Genomic DNA, 20,820 nt, shown 5'->3' on the forward strand with positions numbered 1-20,820 from the left:
TTTCATGCAATTGATAATCTTTCAAGAGTAAGTATAATCTTTAACAACTTTAGTAATCATGAACATTGAAGATGTGTTCTTTTGAAATAGTGAAATATCTCACTTTTCTCCTAGGTTCTTATCACTGGTAAGCATTAAGAGGACAGCTTAAGAAGTGCCTACTGAGATATTACAGCAGAGGTTACTTTCTTCACTAAAGCTTATTAATCTGGTTGAAAATAATCTTAGTTTCATGATCTAGCCAAGTAAATTAATTTGTGAGATCAAAGTGTGAGAATATAAAATTACATTCTCTGTAGTAGTTTACTTACAGATAATAAATTGTAACTTTGGGCTATTTTCTATTTGTGATAAATCATGTATGAGTAAAAGCTCAAGAAGAATATTTATTTTTCTTATAACAAGCTTATATATTTTATCCATAAGTATAGATGCAAGCATTTGTAATTCAAATGAATTAAAATTTGGGTAGCAAATTAAGTATGTGTGTTAATAAAGGATGGAAAATAGCAATAGAATGCTTTATGAAGAATAATGACACATTAGTGTCCAGATTAAGAGAATTTCCAAATAAGGGTATGTGCAGAAAAGTATCAATAAATATTAAAACCATATTGAATTCTAAATAGAATTGCATAAAATCTTACCAGATTTACCATATTTTCTTACAAAGATAATGCACATCCAAGGAAGCAGCAAAGGATGACTCAAGTGCTTGGGTCCCTAACATCTTCATTGGAGGCCTGGATGGAGTTCTGAGCCCTGGCAGTTGTGGGCATTTGGGGAATGAACCAGTAGATGGATCACTCACTCTCTCTCTCTCTCTCTCTCTCTCTCTCTGTGTGTGTGTGTGTGTGTGTGTGTATAAGTGTCTGTGTCTGCTTTTCAAATAAATTTAAAAATTAAAAATATTTCTAGAATTTAAATCCATTCATAATTATTCATAACAGGCATTTTCCATGAATTTTTTGAAGACCTCTTGTAGTTTCGTAGGGAGAAGGGAGAGAGAAAGAGTGGGAGAGAGGACCCGGTGCTGCGGTGTGGCAGGTAAAGCCGCCAACTGTGGTGCTGGCATCCCATGTGGGTGCCGGTTCAAGTCCCAGTTGATCCACTTCCACTCCAGCTTTCTGCTATGGCCTAGGAAAACTGTGGAAGATGGCCCAAGTCCTCGGGCCCCTGCTCCCATGTTGGAGACCCGGAGCAAGTTCCTGGCTTCTGGCTTTAATTTGCTCAGTTCTTGTCATTGCAGTGACCTGGGTGTGTGTGTGTGTGTCTCTCTCTCTCTGTAGCTCTTCCTTTCAAATAAATAAATCAATATTTAAAAAAAAAAGAGTGGGGGAGAGAGAGAATACCTTTACCTTTTTTGAATCATTCTTTTATATTAGTATTTACCCTACTAACAGTATCTGTAATTCAATTAGTGTTTGAGATTCTTTATTTTTATCAAAACATCTAAGAGATGTTAACAAAATCACAATCTTGCCAAACTGCATTTCACTATTTTAAAAGTTTTGGTTAGAATTCATTTCCTGGTTAGTCTAATAGATTAGAAATGCATCATTTATTCATATAGTTTTTCTGTTTTATAGACTGTGTAGATGACACTATTACAGTTCTGGCTGAAGAGCATGGGTGTCTGGACATTATAAAGGTTTGTTCCTCAGTGTTAGTTCATTTGTGCTGCCCTCTCAAAACACCTGAGACTGTTTAAATAATAGAAAGGAAAGATATATATTCTCACATTTCTAGAGGCTAGCATGATGTCCAAGGTCAAGGCACTGGAGGTTTCAGTTTTCTGGTAAGAACTACATCCCATGAAAGAGAGGAATGCTGTGTCCTCACAGAGTATCTAGAAGAATACTGAATGAGTTTTTTTTTTTCAGTAAATTTTTTTATTTATATAAAGTGAATAAATCTCATATATACAGATTTAGAAACATCATAATACTTAAAAACCTTAAACCAATCCACAAAGATAGGAACCTTTATGATGCTGGAAGGCCCAATCACTTAATGCCATCACATTAGCCCTTAAGTTTGAAAACCTGAATTTCAGAAGCAATACATCTACTCCATGGCAATCTGTTAATGAAAATTTGTTTATTTTGCATATTTGGGAACTATCAGCATGTTATTTTAAAGCTATGTTTATTTTTCATTACATATTTGCTTTTTCAGAGCAACAAATTAATATAAATTTGTAGTTAATTTAAGAGTTTTTTTTTTTTTAATCAAAACCTGCTAGAGTAGCAGACATTTCAATAAAGTTTAAAAATTTACTTTCTCAGGACTGGCGTTGTGGTGTAGCAGATAAAGCCTCCACCTGTGGCACCAGTATCCCATTTGGGCACCAGTTTGAGTGCTGGCTGTTTTACTTTTGATCTAGCTCCCTGCTAATGTACCTGGGAAAGCAACAGAAGGTGGCCCAGGTGCTTGAGACCCTGCATCAAAGTGGGAGACCTAGGAAGAACTCCTGGTTCCTGGCTTCAGTCTGGCCCAGTCTGGCCTAGCCTGGCCACTGGGGCCATTTGGAGAGTGAACCAACAGATGGAAGATCTTTTTCTTCTATATCTCTCCTTCTCTCTCTGTAACTCTGTCTTTAAAATGAATAAAATAAAAATCTTTAAAAATTTATTTTCTCTCTTCATTTACCAGGAGCTTCCTGAAAATGTGATAGATCTTTTGAAGAAGTGTCTCACCTTCCACCCTTCAAAGAGGTTGGTTTTATTAAGAGTTTGGGATTACTGTTAGATCCCTTATATAAAAGCAGTTAAATAAAGACATTTACATATATAGTAGTACATAAATGATATCAGTATCATAACTGTGTGTGACTTGACATTAATTTTTATTAATAAAAGAAAAATATTAAATGATTAAACAATGGTCAGAAAATTAACATACCAAAAGAGGTTAACCAGCTACTTTCTAGGCTTCAAATAGAAACCAATTAAATTGCAGAGTATAGATTCTCCTCGACTCAAGGAGAATATCAAAGAAATGAGAGCAAAAGTTTGTTAACAATATATATTATAGCAGTGAGCTTGGATAAATGGTGAGGGAAATTAAAAATTATTGATAAAATTTCTTTGAAGTTTTATTAATTTGCTTTCATTTGATGATGTGACTTTGAGTCATAAAGATATTCCTAAATTCCTTGAACATATAATGTTTAAAAATAATGTGCTGTAATTTGTCTTTTGAAAAACAGCTATTTCAAGTCATGTTAGAAATAGAGTATTGGTATTTAAATCATATTTTTCAGTGAATTTTGCCACATTAAATTAAAAGAGTAAGAAAACCCAAAAGGTATTGATTTGCATATTTATGAGATTCTATAATGCAAGAGTATGCTAGTTAGGCTATTAATAAAAAATGCAAGACCTTTTATGGGATGATTTTTGGTATATCATAAGGTATGATAGTACAATGAAGTAAAATCTTTCCATATTTATTCACAATCATTTGGTTGTTTTATAGAGGTATAGATGTAGACTCTGCTGCAGATAACTTTATTATTTTCTGTGCAAATGCGTTACTTAAGACTTGTAACTATCCCTTTGAATATTTGCCATTATTCTAGAAACATTGTTAAAGCTATCACTTATGTATTTTAAATATGCTTCTCAAGGCCAACTCCAGATGAATTGATGAAGGACAAATTGTTCAGTGAAGTGTCACCTTTATATACCCCCTTTATCAAACCTGCCAGTCTGTTTTCATCTTCTTTGAGATGTGCTGACTTAACTTTGCCTGAGGATATCAGTCAGTTGTGCAAAGGTAATGATAAATAAAACAGGTAATAATATGAACCAGATTTTTAAAGTAAATCCCATTATCCTATTTTCAATTTTGCACTTAACAATTTTAAACACACACAAACACACAATTAGTGTAATTTTATGAATAATTATTTGGGAAATTAAGAGAGTATTCTAGAAGTACTTAAAACAGCTGAACTAATATTTTAATTGTTTAACCTTCAATTATTGTTATTCCATGTAACTTACTATCCATGAACTATAAAAATCATGTTATTGATAGAAAATCCATACTATTATGTTTTTCATGCTAAAGAGAATACAAGTTAGCATCTCTAATCTGAAAGTCCAGAATCTGGAACATTTTGAACAATGACATGATGCTATGAAGTATAGCAAAAGGAGCACCTAATTATGCCAGAGACATTACAAAATCACTTCTCAGAAGAGACATCTATTGCCTTGAAATACAAATGACAGGACAGTTTGTGTCAATTGCCTACCCAAGTGCTTCCCTCCTCCCATTCTTTTCCCAATATAAAGGGCAAACATTCCAATTCTATGTCTCCAATATAACAGGTAAAAGCTCCAGACTTTCTATTTTCTAGATTCCCTCATTACAGGAAGTAGATTTGTAAACTAGAGTTGTCTAATGGAGTTCAAATGGAAGTCAGCTGGGACTCAGGGTGTCTTCTAGGGAAAAAAAAATTAAAGGAAACAACAACAAAAAAACACTTTATTGGACAGTAAAGGCACTGTAATAGTCATTTGCCTTCTCTTCTGAATAAAGGAAATGGTTCTAGAATTTTGCCAGACTTAGGCCCCTGAGCAATTTGTACCAATGCTTTAATTAAGAGACTTGAATACATTGTTATTGTGTAATCTATTTTTACTGGAATATTTATCTTTAGCCTAGAGCATTCAAACTATTACAAAAGACAAGTCAGGATCTGCCAGTCACAGCATCCTTTCATGGTGAGAGAAAGGAAACACCCAACTCCAGATCATTCTAGCCATTCTCTTCTACCTCAGGGCAGGATGCACTTGGGAAAAAAACAGACCAGACACACAGGCTCATTAAAAGATTGAGATCTAATCATAGGACTATGGAATGCTTTCCTTCTCTCTCCTTCCGTCCCACCACACAGAAAGCTATTTCCTTTTTCTCTGTCAGCTATGGTCAGATAACACTCCTAGTTAACTAGTTTCTCCTATGGCAGACCTAGAGATAAAACTCAGAAAAGTCTTGAGTTCCCCTGTGACTGGGTATCCCTGAAGTTTTTAACTCTCAGGTTAGTCCATATTCGACTTCCAGCAATTGACCAATTATAGTTCAAGTTTTACTGCCCCATGACTGGTTCCTAAGATGTTTCTGCTGATGAGTCTGCTCTAGGTCACCATGACTCTGTAATTTTCTGTCTGTCCCTCCAATCTTGGAGGCAGTGGTTTGCCCTGTGTTCTAACCTCTCTTATAATTCAAGGAAGAAGTGTTGATTTTGCAGTCTGTTTAGCTATTGACTTGTTGGCATTGAGTGGTGATTTAAAGCTCCTTATATCCAAAACCAGGAATAGGAAGTGTGTTCATTTTTGTATTTTTTTATAGAATGTGAGCTGTTATTGTCTATTGAATTTTAATAAAAACTTTAATTTCTGATTGTTTTTAATTTGACATTAATAGATACAAACAGTGATTACCTGGCAGAAAGATCTATTGAAGAAGTTTATTACCTTTGGTGTTTGGCTGGAGGTGACTTGGAGAAAGAGCTTGTCAACAAGGAAATCATTCGATCCAAGCCACCTATCTGCACACTCCCCAAGTAAGGAAATGAAAACTCCTCTTAAAACGATACAAAGCTAGAGGAGAGGGCATTTAGCTTAACAGTTAAGATGCCTGCCTGCTATATCAGGGTATGTGGATTCAGTTCCCACCTCCAGCTTCTGACTCCAGCTGGCTGCCAGTGGAAACCCTGGGAGATAGCCTGTAATGGCATAAGTAATTCAGTCCCTGACACCCATGGGGAAGACTTGATTGAGTTCCAACTCCCGGATGCCATGCACTGGCCATTGTTGGCATTTGGGGAGTAAATCAGCAGATGGGGATATCTCAATCTCTGTTTCTCTCTTAAAAGTTAAAATAAATTAATAAAGAACATTTTCAATTTTAGATTTTAGGATTTAGATTTAATCATGCAGACAACCATAGAAATCATCTGCCAAGCATATTTTTCTTTACTTGTTACATTTTTAGGTTATTGGGAGACACCATTAATTTTCTACTATTTTCCCTTTTAAATTGATTTTTTAATATTAACGTTAACTATATCATTCATCCATTAAGTCGAAAATCAGAAATACCACAGTGGAAAAGTCCAAGAAGAAAGGATTTGAAGGATATGTAGATTCTTAATATTCTAAAAATGTACACAAATTTACTGTATGTGTTAGTCAATATTCTTTCTCCTAAGAAGTTACTATCCAATGCACTTTTTCTTTGTTCATTTTTCACCTACGTAAACTTTCTTGGGAGTACATTTGGATAATATTGGGAGAGTAAATTTAATGCTGAATCTGCATGAATAGAGTTGTAGATAACACCCTTGTATTTTTAGAGTGCATTATACTTTTATGGTGTGTTCACATTAACTGAAGATACCTAAAAATTAGGTTTATTTGGAGAAGTTGCAACCAACAGTTTTATTTTTTAATTAACCATGTATCTAAAATTTACTTCTTTCTTGATGAAAGGAGGGAAGTTTGATTATATTCTTAGAATCTTATCTGTGAAATTCATGAACTCTTTTCTTTGTTAATAAATTACAAAATGTAAAAAAAAGTGAATTCTATTTTCTAGAAAAAGTAAATTGGATATTTGTGCTCATTATAATAATTATTTTTGAAATCTCTTTCCAGTTTTCTCTTTGAAGATGGTGAAAGTTTTGGACAAGGCCGAGATAGAAGTTCACTTTTAGATGATACCACTGTGACATTGTCATTGTGCCAGCTAAGAAATGTAAGAATGGTATTTTGCCAAATTTTCTTCAGATTTTTTAAAATTTAAACATTATAAATGCACATTAAGCCTTGTGTTTCTCTCTGAATTCATATAATAAATAAGAGCTTCTTTAAAATGTATGTCCTAGTGTGGAATTGCTAGAAAATAACATATATCATTTGAACTTTAATATATGTTGCCTGATTTTTCAAAAATGATTGGATCAGTTTATTTTCATCATCATTAGGTAAATGCTCTCATTTCTCAGTTACTCAGTAACTCTTGGTGGTATCCAATTAAAAAATTGCTATTTTAATATTATAGGATTGTGTTTTTGTATAATACTAATTTTAATTCCTGATTATTTAGCAGTTGTGAGTCTTCATACTTTATATCTGTTTGTTTTTTAACTTCTTCTCTACATTCGCACTTGTCAGTTTGTCTTTTGGATGATTTCTTATTGATTTAAGGACTTCCAAAGATACATTACAGATATTATCTTTGGGGAACTATATCTTGCAAAGATCTTCTAATTGATTTTTTTTAAGTTTTTGATTGTATCTTAATAGATTCTAAATTTTTATCAGTGTTTTAATTTATAGTCAAATATATATATACATATACATAATTTATTTTTTATTTGAAAGTCAGAGTGATGAGAGAGGGAGAGACAGAAGGAGTTGTCTTCCATCTGCTGATTCACTCCCAAATGCATCCAACAGACAGGACTGGGCCAGGCCAAAGCAAGGAGGCAGGAATTCCATCCTGGTCTACCCCATGTATAGCAAGGACCAAAGTACTTGGGACATCAATCACTACCTTCCCAGGTGCATTAGCAGATTGCATTCTAATACGGGATGCTGTCATCCAAAGCGGCAGCTTACCCTCCTGCATCATGACACCCACCCTTGTAGTCAAATATATTATATTTGATAAATTTTTCTTTTTGTAATTTAATATTATACCAGGGTTATAATTATTTTTCTTTAATATTCCCTTGTATTTTTTGAGATTTTAAGAATTTTATTTATATTTAGTTTTTAATTCACCTAGAATTTAGTTTTGAGACATTTGTGAGCAAGGCATCCAGTGTCATGTTTCATTGAAAAGAAATTATGCCCTTCCTCAGTTTGTATATTAGAATAGTTTATACTCTTTGCTTTCATTTAAAGATCTATTTGTTTATTTGTTTGTTTATTTGAAAGAGTTACAGCAAAAGAGGTAGAGAGAGAGAGAGAGAGAGATCTTCCGTCCACATGGTTCACTCCCTAGATGGCCACAGTAGCCAGCACTGGGCCAGTCCGAAGCCAGGAGCCAGTAGCTTCCTCTGGGTCTGCCACATTGATGGTAGAGGCCCAAATGCTTAGGCCATCTGCCACTGCTTTTCCTAGGCCATTAGCAAGGAGCTGGTTCAGGGGTGGACTAGCTGGCATATGGAGTGGCACCGTATCACTAGCTTTATCTGCTGTGCCACAGCAACAGCCCCACTCTTTGCTTTCTTGATTTATGGTACCAACTCTTTGGTGTAAGTGTAGATGTATTTGTGGGCTCTTGTATTATGACCTGTGGTAGTTTATCTCAACATTGGCCAACACCACACTTGAATTAACATATAGCATTATGTGAAGACTGGATGTCCAGCAAGGGAAAATCTTCAACTTATTGTTTGCAAAAAAGACTATGATTAAGATATTTCTTGCTGTACTTTCTGATTTTTGTAATCATCTGATTGAGTTTCATAAATAAATTTATAGAATGTTAATTTAAATGTCATTGACTTTAGGTTAATTTATATCTTTAAAATATAAAATCCTGTTTCTTGAACATGCTATAGATATATCATTTAAGTTTTTTTTCACATCTTAATTTCCTTTTTTGATGTATATATCAGCTTTAAAATTTCTTACTAAGGTATTTAGTATTGCAGTTGTAAACTGAATATATGTATGTACAAATAAATTTTTCTAAAATTTTATCTTGAAAATTTTCAGAAAAAGTTGAAATGATTTTACAGTGGACAAGGTATCATCTAGATTAAGAGTTACTATGATCTATTGGCCAAATCAAGTTGTCCCCATTTGTTTATCTATTGTTTATGACTATGTTACACTGTGGCAAAGTTAGTTGTCATAGAGGCCATATGATCCACAAAGCTGAAAATAGTTATTATCTGACCCTTTGTAGGAACATTTGCTAACTCACACCTGGATTCAATAATTAACACTTATTTGACTTATCACATGCTATCAGCCCCTCTGTGTCATTCATCAGTCTGTCATATTTATATTTGTTGTTACATTTCAAAGTATGAAGAAGACATTACTATACTTCAGGCAAATTGTATTTCTTAAAATATAAACTATGACGTCAAAATAAGAGAGTACATAGCACATCAGTTTTTAATCAGTTTTTAGATTAGCCATAACTCCTTTTTTTTAAAAATTCTCAGTGTTGGGCAAAATACTTTTCTTGGTCTTTTACAATTCTGGAATTAACTTACATGGATGCACAATGACTGTAATCAACAGAAGATCAGTGCTGGCTACACAAAGACCTTCAATTTGTGTGTCAGTACACATAGGAATAGGTACTTTTTGCCTTCCAATTGGAAATTTAAAAACAGAATATCAGGAAAGATGGCATTAACATTAATCAGCCACATTACTAAGATATTACTTTAATACTGCCTATGTAATACATATTTTTTTAATTCAGAGATTGAAAGACGTTGGTGGAGAGGCATTTTATCCATTACTTGAAGATGAGTGAGTATAAATACATTTATTTTCTGTTTGTGTTAAATGTGTAAAAAGTTTGTACCTTTTATTTTTTAAAAAAAAATTATGTAAGGTATACAAGTTTCATGTATTATATATATACAGATTTAGGAACACAGTGGCACTTCCTCTCCCCACCCAGGCACCATCTCGTCTTCCTCCTCCCTCTCACAATCTCACTCTTAATTTTTACAAAGCTCTACTTTCAGTTTACTTAATGATTATATAGCTAATCCTACACTAAGTACAAGAATTCAAAATAGTATGAGAAAAAAAATTGTTCCTCAACAGAAGATGCCAGGGCTATTACAATCATCAGAATTCAAACGGTCCATTTCACTACTACACACTACATTCCAGGTATTCTATTAGTTACCACTGATCAGGGAAAACATATGATATCTGTCTTTTGGGTACTGGCTTATTTCACTAAGTATAATGGTTTCCAGTTATCTTGTCCCAAAAGAAAGGATTTCATTTTTTTATTTTACAACTGAGTAGTACTCCAACGTGGGGATATACCATAATTTCTTTATCCAATCAACAGTTGAAAGACATCTGGGTTGATTCCATATTGTAGCTATTGTGAATTGTGCTACAATAAACATGGGGTAGAGATAACTCTTTCATATGTTGATTTCTTTTGGTTTGGGTAAATTCCCAGGAGAGGGATGGCTGGATCATATGGTAGGTCTATATTGAGATTACTGAGGTATCTCCATACTGTCTTCTATTGTGGTTTTACCAGATTACATTCCCACCAATAGTGGACCAGGGTACCATTTTCCCACATCCTCGCCAGCATTTGTCGTTTGTTGTTTTCTTTTTGAGAGCCATTCTAACTGGAGTGAGGTGAAACCTCATTGTGGTTTTGATTTTCACTTCATTGATGGCTAGTGATCCCGAGCATCTTCTCAAGGGGCTGTTGGCCATTTGAATTTTCTCTCTTGAAAAATGCCTGTTGGCCGGCGCCGCGGCTCACTAGGCTAATCCTCCGCCTTGCGGCGCCAGCACACCAGGTTCTAGCCCCAGTCGGGGCGCCGGGTTCTGTCCTGGTTGCCCCTCTTCCAGGCCAGCTCTCTGCTGTGGCCAGGGAGTGCAGTGGAGGATGGCCCAGGTACTTGGGCCCTGCACCCCATGGGAGACCAGGAGAAGCACCTGGCTCCTGCCATTGGATCAGCGCAGTGCGCTGGCCGCAGTGCGCCAGCCGCGGTGGCCATTAGAGGGTGAACCAACAGCAAAAGGAAGACCTTTCTCTCTGTCTCTCTCACACTGTCCACTCTGCCTGTTAAAAAAAAAAAAAAAAAAAAGAAAGAAAGAAAGAAAGAAAGAAAGAAAGAAAGAAAGAAAGAAAGAAAAATGCCTTTTGAAGTCTTTTGCCCATTTCTTAATTTTATTTTTTGTTTTGTTGTTGTTGAGTTTCTTGAGCCCTTTGTAGATTATGGATGTTAATACTTTATCAGTTGCATAGTTTGTGAATACTTTTCCCCGTTCTGTCAGTTGCCTCTTCAGTTTGCTGAGTGTTTCTTTTGCAGTGCAGAAGCATCTCAGCTTGACATACTCCCATTTGTCAATTTTGGCTTTGATTGCCCATGCTTCTGGCGTCTTTTCCAAGAAGTCTTTGCCTATGCCAGTGTCTTACAGAGTTTCCCCAATGTTCTCTGGTGTTTTGATGCTATCCTGTTGTAGATTTAGGTCTTTGATCCAATTTGAGTGGATTTTTGTGTAAGGTGTAAGGTACGGGTTTAGTTTCATACTCCTGCACATGAACATCTAGGTTTCCCCGAATCATTTGTTGAAGAGATTGACCTTGCTCCAGGAACTGCTTTTAGAGTGTGTATGTTTTTTTAGTAATATATTTTCTAAACAGATAATAAAAATATATTACTTTGGCTTATTAAAATGTTTTACCTTTTTTCATTTACTTTGCTTTTATGCTTCTTTTATAGCCAGTCGAATTTACCTCATTCAAACAGCAATAATGAGTTGTCTGCAGCTGCCACTCTTCCTTTAATCATCCGAGAGAGGGACACAGAGTACCAGCTAAACAGAATCATTCTCTTTGACAGGCTGCTAAAGGTAAGGATTCTCATGTATGAAGTGTTAACAATAGCCCATATACAATGAATTTTTAGAATTCTGTTAATTCTTATTGAATCTTGATGTCATGAGAGGACAGAGTCTTATAAATCTTTCCAAATAGGCCGGCGCTGCAGCTCACTAGGCTAATCCTCAGCCTATGGAGGTACCACAGGTTCTAATCCTGGTTGGGGTGCCAGATTCTGTCCCAGTTGCTCCTCCTCCAGTCCAGCTCTTTGCTGTGGCCCGGGAAGGCAGTGGAGGATGGCCCAAGTCCTTGGGCCCTGCACTTGCATGGGAGCCCAGGAGGAAGCACCTGACTCCTGGCTTTGGATCAGCGCAGCGTGCCACCCCTACCAACCATTTGAGGAGGAACCAACGGAAGGAAAACCTTTCTCTCTGTCTCTCTCTATCACTGTCTAACTCTGCCTGTCCAAAAAAAATAAATAAATAAAGCTTTCCAAGTAACTCTATTTTTTGTAAAAATGATGCAGAATTAGGATAAGTAACATCAAAAGTACAAATTAAGTGTAATAATATATGCGCAATTATGTTAAACAAAGGATTAGTATCTTTTTTAAGAAGACTTAAAAATCCATAGGAGGAAGCATTGCCATTGAAATACGGAAATAGATAAAGTAAATAATATAAAATCAGTTAACAATTATTAACTAACAATTAAAAATAGTAAATGAAAGTCAGGGCTTTTGCATACCAAATTAAGAAAGTGAGCAAAGGTACCCTGAAACTGGAACTGTCATTCTTTTGAAATAATTGTAAATGAAAACATTTTGTAAAGCAATTTGAAAGTATACATCACAAAATTTGACATCCATATCTTTTGTTTTAATAGTTCTCTTCTAAAAATCTCTCCTAAATTCAAATTTATAAAAGGACAAATTTATATGCAATATGCAGGGGTAGCTGTAATAACACTTTCTACAAGGATAGTTGGAGGCCGGCGCCGCGGCTAAATAGGCTAATCCTCTGCCTTGCGGCGCCGGCACACCGGGTTCTAGTCCTGGTGGGGGCGCCGGATTCTGTCCCGGTTGCCCCTCTTCCAGGCTAGCTCTCTGCTGTGGCCCGGGAGTGCAGTGAAGGATGGCCCAAGTCCTTGGGCCCTGCACCCCATGGGAGACCAGGAGAAGCACCTGGCTCCTGGCTTTGGATCAGCGCAGTGTGCTGGCTGCAGCGGCCATTGGAGGGTGAACCAATGGTAAAGGAAGACCTTTCTCTCTGTCTCTCTCTCACTGTCCACTCTGTCAAAAAAAAAAAAAAAAAAAAAAAGGATAGTTGGAAAAGTTTATGGGAAATGGAATTTAATGATGTTTATTTTGGTGTAAAATAATTTTGAAATCCATGCATAATTTGTTGATAATATGCATATTCCATAGTTTGAAGACACCTCCTATATTCCTCACATTTTTATAACATGCTTTACATGTTACCTTATTTAACTCCTGGTACTATGATTGTCCACTTGACTGATTCATAATCTACCCAAAGCACAATTACAAATGGTTTTTAAAAAGTAGAATCAGCTCTTCATTTTAAATATTATGCATGCTTTAGTGAGAGTTGAGGCTTCCTATTCCATTGATTAAATATATGGGTTAGCAAAAACAGGTCTGATAATTGTAAATACTTTAAAATGTATTGTAGATAATGATTTCGTCACTGGTGTGTTTAGAACTGTCCAGATTAAAACAAGGCACTTTGTAATTTGAATATTTTCCACTTCTTTTTCATATCCTAGGCTTATCCCTATAAAAAAAATCAAATTTGGAAAGAAGCAAGAGTTGACATTCCTCCTCTGATGAGAGGATTAACCTGGGCTGCTCTTCTGGGAGTTGAGGTAAGAAAGCAAAGAGAAGGTTAGAAGCTGATTAATAGTGCTAAGATAGGATAAAGAAAAATATAGTTTTCTGATTATGTATTCTTCAAGTTATAGAAAGTATATAGTAAAATATGACCATTAGAATGTTTGAAAATTTTGAGTTAAACACAAGAAATGAATTAATTAGAAAAATATAATGAAGATTTGTTATATTTTCACTGGTTAATATTTAATAGGACTCACAGGAAATATCTTGATTATTAATTACAAAATTAGAATATTTAAAAAGGTAAATCATAAGTAGGTAGGTAGTCTTGCTTATAAAGTGTGCTAATTTTGGCATGTGATCACTTAGAAAGTGATTCTGTATTAATGGGCCAGCACTGTGGCTCATGTGGTTAATCCTCTGCCTGTGGTGCCTGTTCTAGTCCCGGTTGCTCCTCTTCCAGTCCAGCTCTCTGCCGTGGCCCAGGAGGGCAGTGGAGGATGGCCCAAGTGCTTGGGCCCTGCACCCGCATGGGAGATCAGGAAGAGGCACCTGGCTCCTGGCTTTGGATCTGCATAGCTCCAGCTGTGGCAGCCATTTGAGGGGTGAACCAACAGAAGGAAGACCTTTCTTTCTGTCTCTCTCTCACTGTCTAACTCTGTCAAATAAATGAATACATACATACATACATACATAGAAAAGAAAGTGATTATATATTTAGAAAAATCTTTCAATCCAATTTATGCCTTGTCAAAATCACTAATGTAATATACTTGCTTTGGCACACATATGTTCTCGGCCACACATTTCTCTATGGCAGTGAGGAAAAGAGAGATGTCACAAAATGATTAGGGCAGCTTGCATTCCTAAGAGAACTCTGTGATTGCCACCAACATGGGCTGAATTGTTGCCAGGCTTTTTCATTTCCTGTTAATTTCTTTGTTGTCATGTTTTCCTATGTTCTCTTACACATATCTATTATTTTTTTAATTTCCTCAACTGGTTTTCTTTTTTTAAAATTCTCTATTAGAATTTTCTTTTAATCCTGATCTCCCTCAATAAGAATTTACAAATATTTTTTGTTTGAATGGTTACTTTGCAAGAATAGCTATTATATGATACTATACACCAATCATTCGAATTGCTGAGTCATATAATGCTAATGTTCAGGAGGGTTGCTGGTGTCAGGTTGTCCAAACATCTCATTAAATAAATGTTCCAAAGAAGTAGGTACAGGGGCCGGTGCTGTGGGCTCTGCTCTCTGCTAATGTACCTGGGAATGCAGCAGCACATGGCCCAAATCCCTGGCACCCATTTGGGAGACAGATGAAGTTCCTGTCCCCTGCCTTAAGGCTGGCCCGGCGTGTGCAGCCACTTGGGGAGTGAACCTGTGAATGGAAGGTATCTCTTCTTCTTTCTCTGACCCTCCCTCTCTCTCCGTAACTTTGCCTTTCCAATAAACCAATAAATCTTAAAAAAAATTTAAATCCAACAAAATATGTGTGATTTTGAGTCCAAATTTCTGGTTCGTACTGTACTGTGATGGTAAAACGGAATAAAGATAACTTTTTCATGCTTCGTCCTATAGAACATAAACAAAATTTGAAGTAATTTCAATTATTCCTTCTATAACAATAAAACTGAAAAATGTTAATGAATCCTTGTGTTTAATGATTATATGATATCAACTGTTTAAGTTATCCCAAACTTCTATTTCCTGGTGTTGAGTTATCTCCTCCTTTGAATAGTTTATTTCTTTTTTGCTTTCATTAACAATGTTAAAAGAAAAATTTCTTATACAATGACACCTCCTCCCAAAAATGTTTTGTTTCCTCATGGATGTTGCTATTTATGAAATAGCAATGACAAGAGAACAACAAGGCTGTTTTGTGTTGTACTTACTAGCTAATTGATTCATCTTTGCCTCTTATATTCTGGTGTATATAAATAAGAGGCCTGCCTCAGCAAAACGGCCCATTGGCACTTGTTGTAGACCTTCATATTAGATTGTCAGACATGTAGAGAAGTTCTTTTAAGTTGAGATATAATATAGACTTGAAATACTTATCTGTAGTTGGGTAGGTTTCAGAAGATAACTGTTTATAAGAGATATATTTTCCTCTACAGGTTAATACAAAATTCTAAAGTCTAATGCAGTAACACTGAAGGGTTTTTTTTGTTTTTATTTTTTAAGATTTATTTATTTATTTGAGAGTTATACAGAAAGAGAAGGAGAGGCAGAGAGAGAGAGAGGTCTTCCATCCACTGTTTCACTCCCCAGTTGGCTGCAACAGCTGGAGCTGCACTGATCCAAAGCCAAGAGCCAGGAGCTTCCTCCAGGTCTTCCCATGTGGGTGTACGGACCCAAGGACTTGGGCCATCTTCTACTGTTTTCCAGGCCATAGCAGAGAACTGTATAGGAAGTGGAGCAGCCGGGACTTGAACCGGTAACTGTATGGGATGCTGGCATTGCAAGCAGCAGTTTTACCCACTTAGCCACAGTGCTGGCCCCCTGAAGTTTTTAAAGTAAACAAGTAAATGTTATGCGGAGAGTCTAAAAATCAAAAAAGACATTGAGATCTGAAACACTCCTAATCCCTAGCACATTGGATAAGGGACACTTAAGTAACTTGCATTTTTAATTTTTTAATGATATGATGAATTAATATACTATTTTTTTGCAGGGGGCTATTCATGCCAAATATGATGCGATTGATAAAGACACACCAATTCCTACAGATAGACAGGTATGATTTAGATGCTTTTAAGTAACCTAAGATAATTCTACCAAATGTTTAAATTTTAGAAAAGCATGGAGGAAGTTTCTTCCTTTCATTATGAATATACAGCTATTGCTATATACATAGGTGTTAGAATAAGCATAACTCTAATAAATTAGAACAATGCTTAAAAGACTTCAAATGAATTTTTTAAATGTATTTAATTTTTGTTTCTGTTTTAGCTTTTAACATCATATAGTTCATACAGTTCTAAGAATATAATGATAAACCTTTCTCTTTCACTTTCTCCCCTCCCTCCCTCCCTCCCTCCCTCCCTCCCTTCCTCCCTTCCTCCCTTCCTCTCTCTCTCTCTTTCTCTTCCTTTCTCCTCTCTCTCTCTCCTTTGTTTCTTTCTTTTTTAGTTTTTGAGATAACACATTTTTAATTTACATAACAGCTAAGGGCTTAATGCTGCACCAGACAAAATGTTTACCAAAGTAAAAAGCGGAAAAATCCTAGTTTAGTGAGGAATATAGGCAAGGACTATAAATAACTGAATAGAAGGATGATCATTTCACCCATATACAATAAATTTTAAAGTAATCACAGATCATTAAAACTATACTAGTGTAACATTTCAGGTAAACTTTTTTTAATAACTTTACTTCATCTAAAGAATTTTCCCTTTATAGTAATAAGAAGGTATTATTTAAAACTACATTCACAAGGGTATTTGAGAAAGTTTGTGGGAAAATAGAATTTAAAGATAGGCTTATTTTGAAATAAAAAATTTTTTAGATTTATGCTTAGTTTTTTTTTACATAATATGCATTCTCCAAGAACTTTTTGAAGAACTCTCTTACATATTTTTCAAATGAAATAGCCTGTTTCTTCTGTTTAACTGGGTGTACAATTTTTTGATTAGTCCAGAAATTAATGAAAAAATTTAAATTCTTTAGATACAGGGATAATGCAGGTGTTCTATTCTGCAATTCATATTGCAATCACTCCTCTTCCTTACTATTCTAAGAAATAAGGGTTTTGAGTATATTGGGTATCACCTTGACTTTTATAGTTGCACTTTATTCCTTTGCTGTTTTTCAGATTGAAGTGGATATTCCTCGCTGTCATCAGTATGATGAACTGTTATCATCACCAGAAGGTCATGCAAAATTTAGGCGTGTATTAAAAGCCTGGGTGGTATCACATCCTGATCTTGTATACTGGCAAGGTAACTTTTTTACTTGTTGAGACTTTTCTTGGAGTTCTAGGAGCTTGGTGCATGATTGATAATATTTTTTAAGATTTATTTATTTATTTATTTACTTATTTGAAAGGCAGAGAGAGAGGGAGACGAAGAAAGTGAGATTTTCCATCCACTAGTTCACTTCCCAAAAAGCTACAGGCTAAAGTCAGGAGCCAGAAACTCCATCTTGGTGTCCCACATAGGTGGCAGCTGCCCATGTACTTGGGGCATCTTCCACTGCCTTCTCAGGCACATTAACCAGGTGCTGGATGGAAGCAAAGCAGGTTCTTTGATATGGGATACTGGATTGCAAGCTATGGCTTAACCCACTGTGCCATGTTGCCTACCCCCTTTGACAATTTTAAAATTTTAACAAAATTTCAAAGCGTCCTTGGCTTTGAGAAAAGTCAACACTAAAACTCTGATTCATTTGTTGAGAGATTTATGTGAGAGCTTTGGAAAATACCTGTCTAAATGCCTCATAGACATCAAATAAATGATATCTAAAATAAAAGTTTGCCATCACATTTATTAGGAAGGCTGAAAGAATATTTATTGCTGTTATAATGTTTATAGATTCATTTATTAATGCTTATGCAAATAATAAAATAATTTTGTGCAGTCCCTCTTTTTAAAATATTTTGATATTGCACATATTCATGGGATACAATGTGATAATGTGATACATATATACAATGTCTGATGATTGAATCCTATTAATTGGCATTTTCATTTCCTTAAACACTTATTTTTTTGTGTTTGGAGCCTATTGATTCCCCTCTTCCAGTTCTTTATAAAGTATATAATGAATTTTGTAGATTATAATCATGTGATCAATCTATAGAATGCTAGAACTTACTCCTCTTTTCTAACTGTGTGTTGGTGCACATTATCAAAGTTCTCTCTAACGCTCACTCTCACTCTTCTTGGCCTCTAAGTAATGACTATTCAAATAATAAAGTAATTTTATACCATAAGTAATTTTGGACTAATCAATATTCCCATTATTTAGTGATTATAGTTTATGCTTAATGTTATTGTTACAAGTTAAAGCAGAGGATATCACCCTAAACTGCTTATTAATTGTACATTTTTTCTCTCAGTTATCATCAGTACCTAGATTGTTGATTTTTAGCTTTTGCCATTATTATTTTTATGATCATTGAAAATTTCAATAATATGAAGCCCATTCCACCCATCTCTATGTCTAAATGTGTTGTTATAAGCAGCTATTTGTTTTTAAATTTATTTATTTATTTGAAAGAGTTATAGAGAGGAAGAGGCAGAGAGAGAGAAAGAGAGAGAGAGAGAAGTATTCAATCTGCTGGTTCACTCCCCAAATGGCTGCAACAGCTGGAGCAGGGCTGACCTGAAGCCAGAAGGCAGGAGCTTCTTCCGGGTCTCCCACATGGGAGCAGGGGCCCAAGGACTTGGGCCATCTTGTACTACTTTCCCAGGTCATAGCACAGAGCTGGATCAGAAAAGGAGCAGCCAAGACTTGAACCAGCACCCATATGGATTTCCAGCACTGCAGGCAGTGGCTTAACTCACTATGCCATAGCGCTGGCCCCCAAGCAGTTATTTGTATCTCAGTTCTCCATCTTTGGCCATAGTTAAAGTGAAACTAATTTTTTTTTCTAGTTCTGTCCATTTATGAGGTATTGTGAATCTTCCTAGCAGCTATAAAGAGACTCATGTGCATTCTTTGAGCATAAGAACATATGAACAAAATTATTATCCATAAAATATATACAATATATTTTTATATCAGTGCAGTGAACAATTTTCAAAAATATTGTTTCATAATCCCAAAGGGAGAAAAAAAACATATAAAGCAAATCTCCATGTCTTAGATGAGAAAATGTGCTTGAAGGTAACTAATTAACAATTTCGAACAGGGCCAGAGATGGGACCATATTCTAAGCCTTCTAACATATTACCATTTTCCCATTAAAATATTTCTCTCTTCAAATCATAATAATATTGATAATAACTGATTTTTATCAGACACTTAGTATTAACAGACAATATAATTTACTCCAGCAATAACTCAAGAAGTAACATGAGGAGTCTCCAAAGAGTTCACGGAAAATGTTTATTATGGAAAGGTTTCAATTTTTTTTGCACCAAAATAATCTTTTCATTTCATTTTCTATAAACTTTGCACATTTCTGGGTGGATAAAACACATAGTCTATAAATCCGTTTAGAATTAATGCAGAGAAGTGAATAGGACAATAATATGTTTGGTTCTACTAGATTATATTCATTTGACCCCTTTTTCTCAACCCTTCTGCATCAGGTCTTGACTCACTTTGTGCTCCATTCCTGTATCTAAATTTCAATAATGAGGGTAAGTCTGTTTTATTTGAATAATCATTGTACATGTTACCCTAAAATGTTGGATTCAAACAAAATTTTTTGTTATCATTTTAAGGTTGTTGCTCTCGCCTTGTTGATACTGTATAAATTTTTGTAAAATAATCTGTTTGACATATTTTAGAAGATGTGAAGGATATTCTTTTTTTTCATTGGAGAATTTCAAATGTGATCAGGCTTTGACTAGATAATTAGTGGGGTCTGGACTGAGTTTCCCAAATGCATTTATCTACTATGGTGACCATTTTACTTCTCTAGAGGTTAATTTTAGTCTAAGTATACATTTTTCTTTTGAATTTATTTCTTCATCTGAAAGGCAGAGTTACAGGAAGAGAGGGAGAGATAGAGACAGAGGCAGAGAGAGAAAGAGAGAGAGAGAGAGAGGTCTTGCATCTAATGGTTTACTCCCCTAAATGGCACAGACTGGGCCAAGCCAAAACCAGGAGCCTGTAACTCCACCCTGATCTCACATGTGGATGGCAAGGGCCCAAGCACCTGGACACTTTTTTGCTGCTTTCCCAGGCATATTAGCAAGGAGCTGAAATAGATGTAGATGAGGGAGCTGGATTGGATGTGGAGCAACCAGTACTGGAACAAGAGCTCTGAAATGGGTTGTTGGCATCAGAGACAGTTTAGCCCACTGTGCCACAATGCCTGCCCCTCTTTACTTTCTAAAGAAGTTGTAGAGAACTCAGTGTTGGCTGTGTTTCCCTCTAACTTTATATCCCTAAAGTCTACTTTCTCTATAATGAAAAGTTTTTCATTCTTTTCCCTGAACTTACACTGAAATTTGTATTTCAGGAAATTTATCTTATTTCTATCATGCATTCTAGTTATTCATATAGTAATGTTTTAATCCCTTTTTCTGATAGCATTTTTTAAAAAAAATGATAGATTATTTTCTGTCCCATTTCTAATACTTTTTTTTATACTAGGCTTTTCAGTATTTGTTAAAATCAATGGACCCCAGCTTTCTGCTGTGGCCCGGGAGTGCAGTGGAGGGTGGCCCAAGTGCTTGGGCCCTGCACCCACATGGGAGACCAG

At 35.5% G+C, this 20,820-nt stretch overlaps 1 protein-coding gene across 5 annotated transcripts in view; it reads left to right on the plus strand.

Annotated features, from left to right (window-relative positions):
* Window positions 1-20,820, plus strand: part of TBCK (TBC1 domain containing kinase) — a 243,249-nt gene that overhangs the window by 71,213 nt on the left and 151,216 nt on the right. For all 5 annotated transcript variants that reach the window (XM_008267520.4, XM_008267519.4, XM_070047778.1 and 2 more), the window contains exons 8-18: window positions 1,590-1,651; window positions 2,656-2,717; window positions 3,632-3,780; window positions 5,440-5,578; window positions 6,672-6,771; window positions 9,469-9,518; window positions 11,480-11,609; window positions 13,366-13,464; window positions 16,117-16,179; window positions 17,257-17,383; window positions 19,700-19,750. In XM_008267520.4, coding sequence (XP_008265742.2) covers window positions 1,590-1,651; window positions 2,656-2,717; window positions 3,632-3,780; window positions 5,440-5,578; window positions 6,672-6,771; window positions 9,469-9,518; window positions 11,480-11,609; window positions 13,366-13,464; window positions 16,117-16,179; window positions 17,257-17,383; window positions 19,700-19,750 — 1,032 coding nt within the window. The remainder of the gene's footprint in view (window positions 1-1,589; window positions 1,652-2,655; window positions 2,718-3,631; window positions 3,781-5,439; window positions 5,579-6,671; window positions 6,772-9,468; window positions 9,519-11,479; window positions 11,610-13,365; window positions 13,465-16,116; window positions 16,180-17,256; window positions 17,384-19,699; window positions 19,751-20,820) is intronic.

Source organism: Oryctolagus cuniculus, chromosome 8 (genome assembly GCF_964237555.1).
Source record: "Oryctolagus cuniculus chromosome 8, mOryCun1.1, whole genome shotgun sequence".
Classification (NCBI taxonomy): domain Eukaryota; kingdom Metazoa; phylum Chordata; class Mammalia; order Lagomorpha; family Leporidae; genus Oryctolagus; species Oryctolagus cuniculus.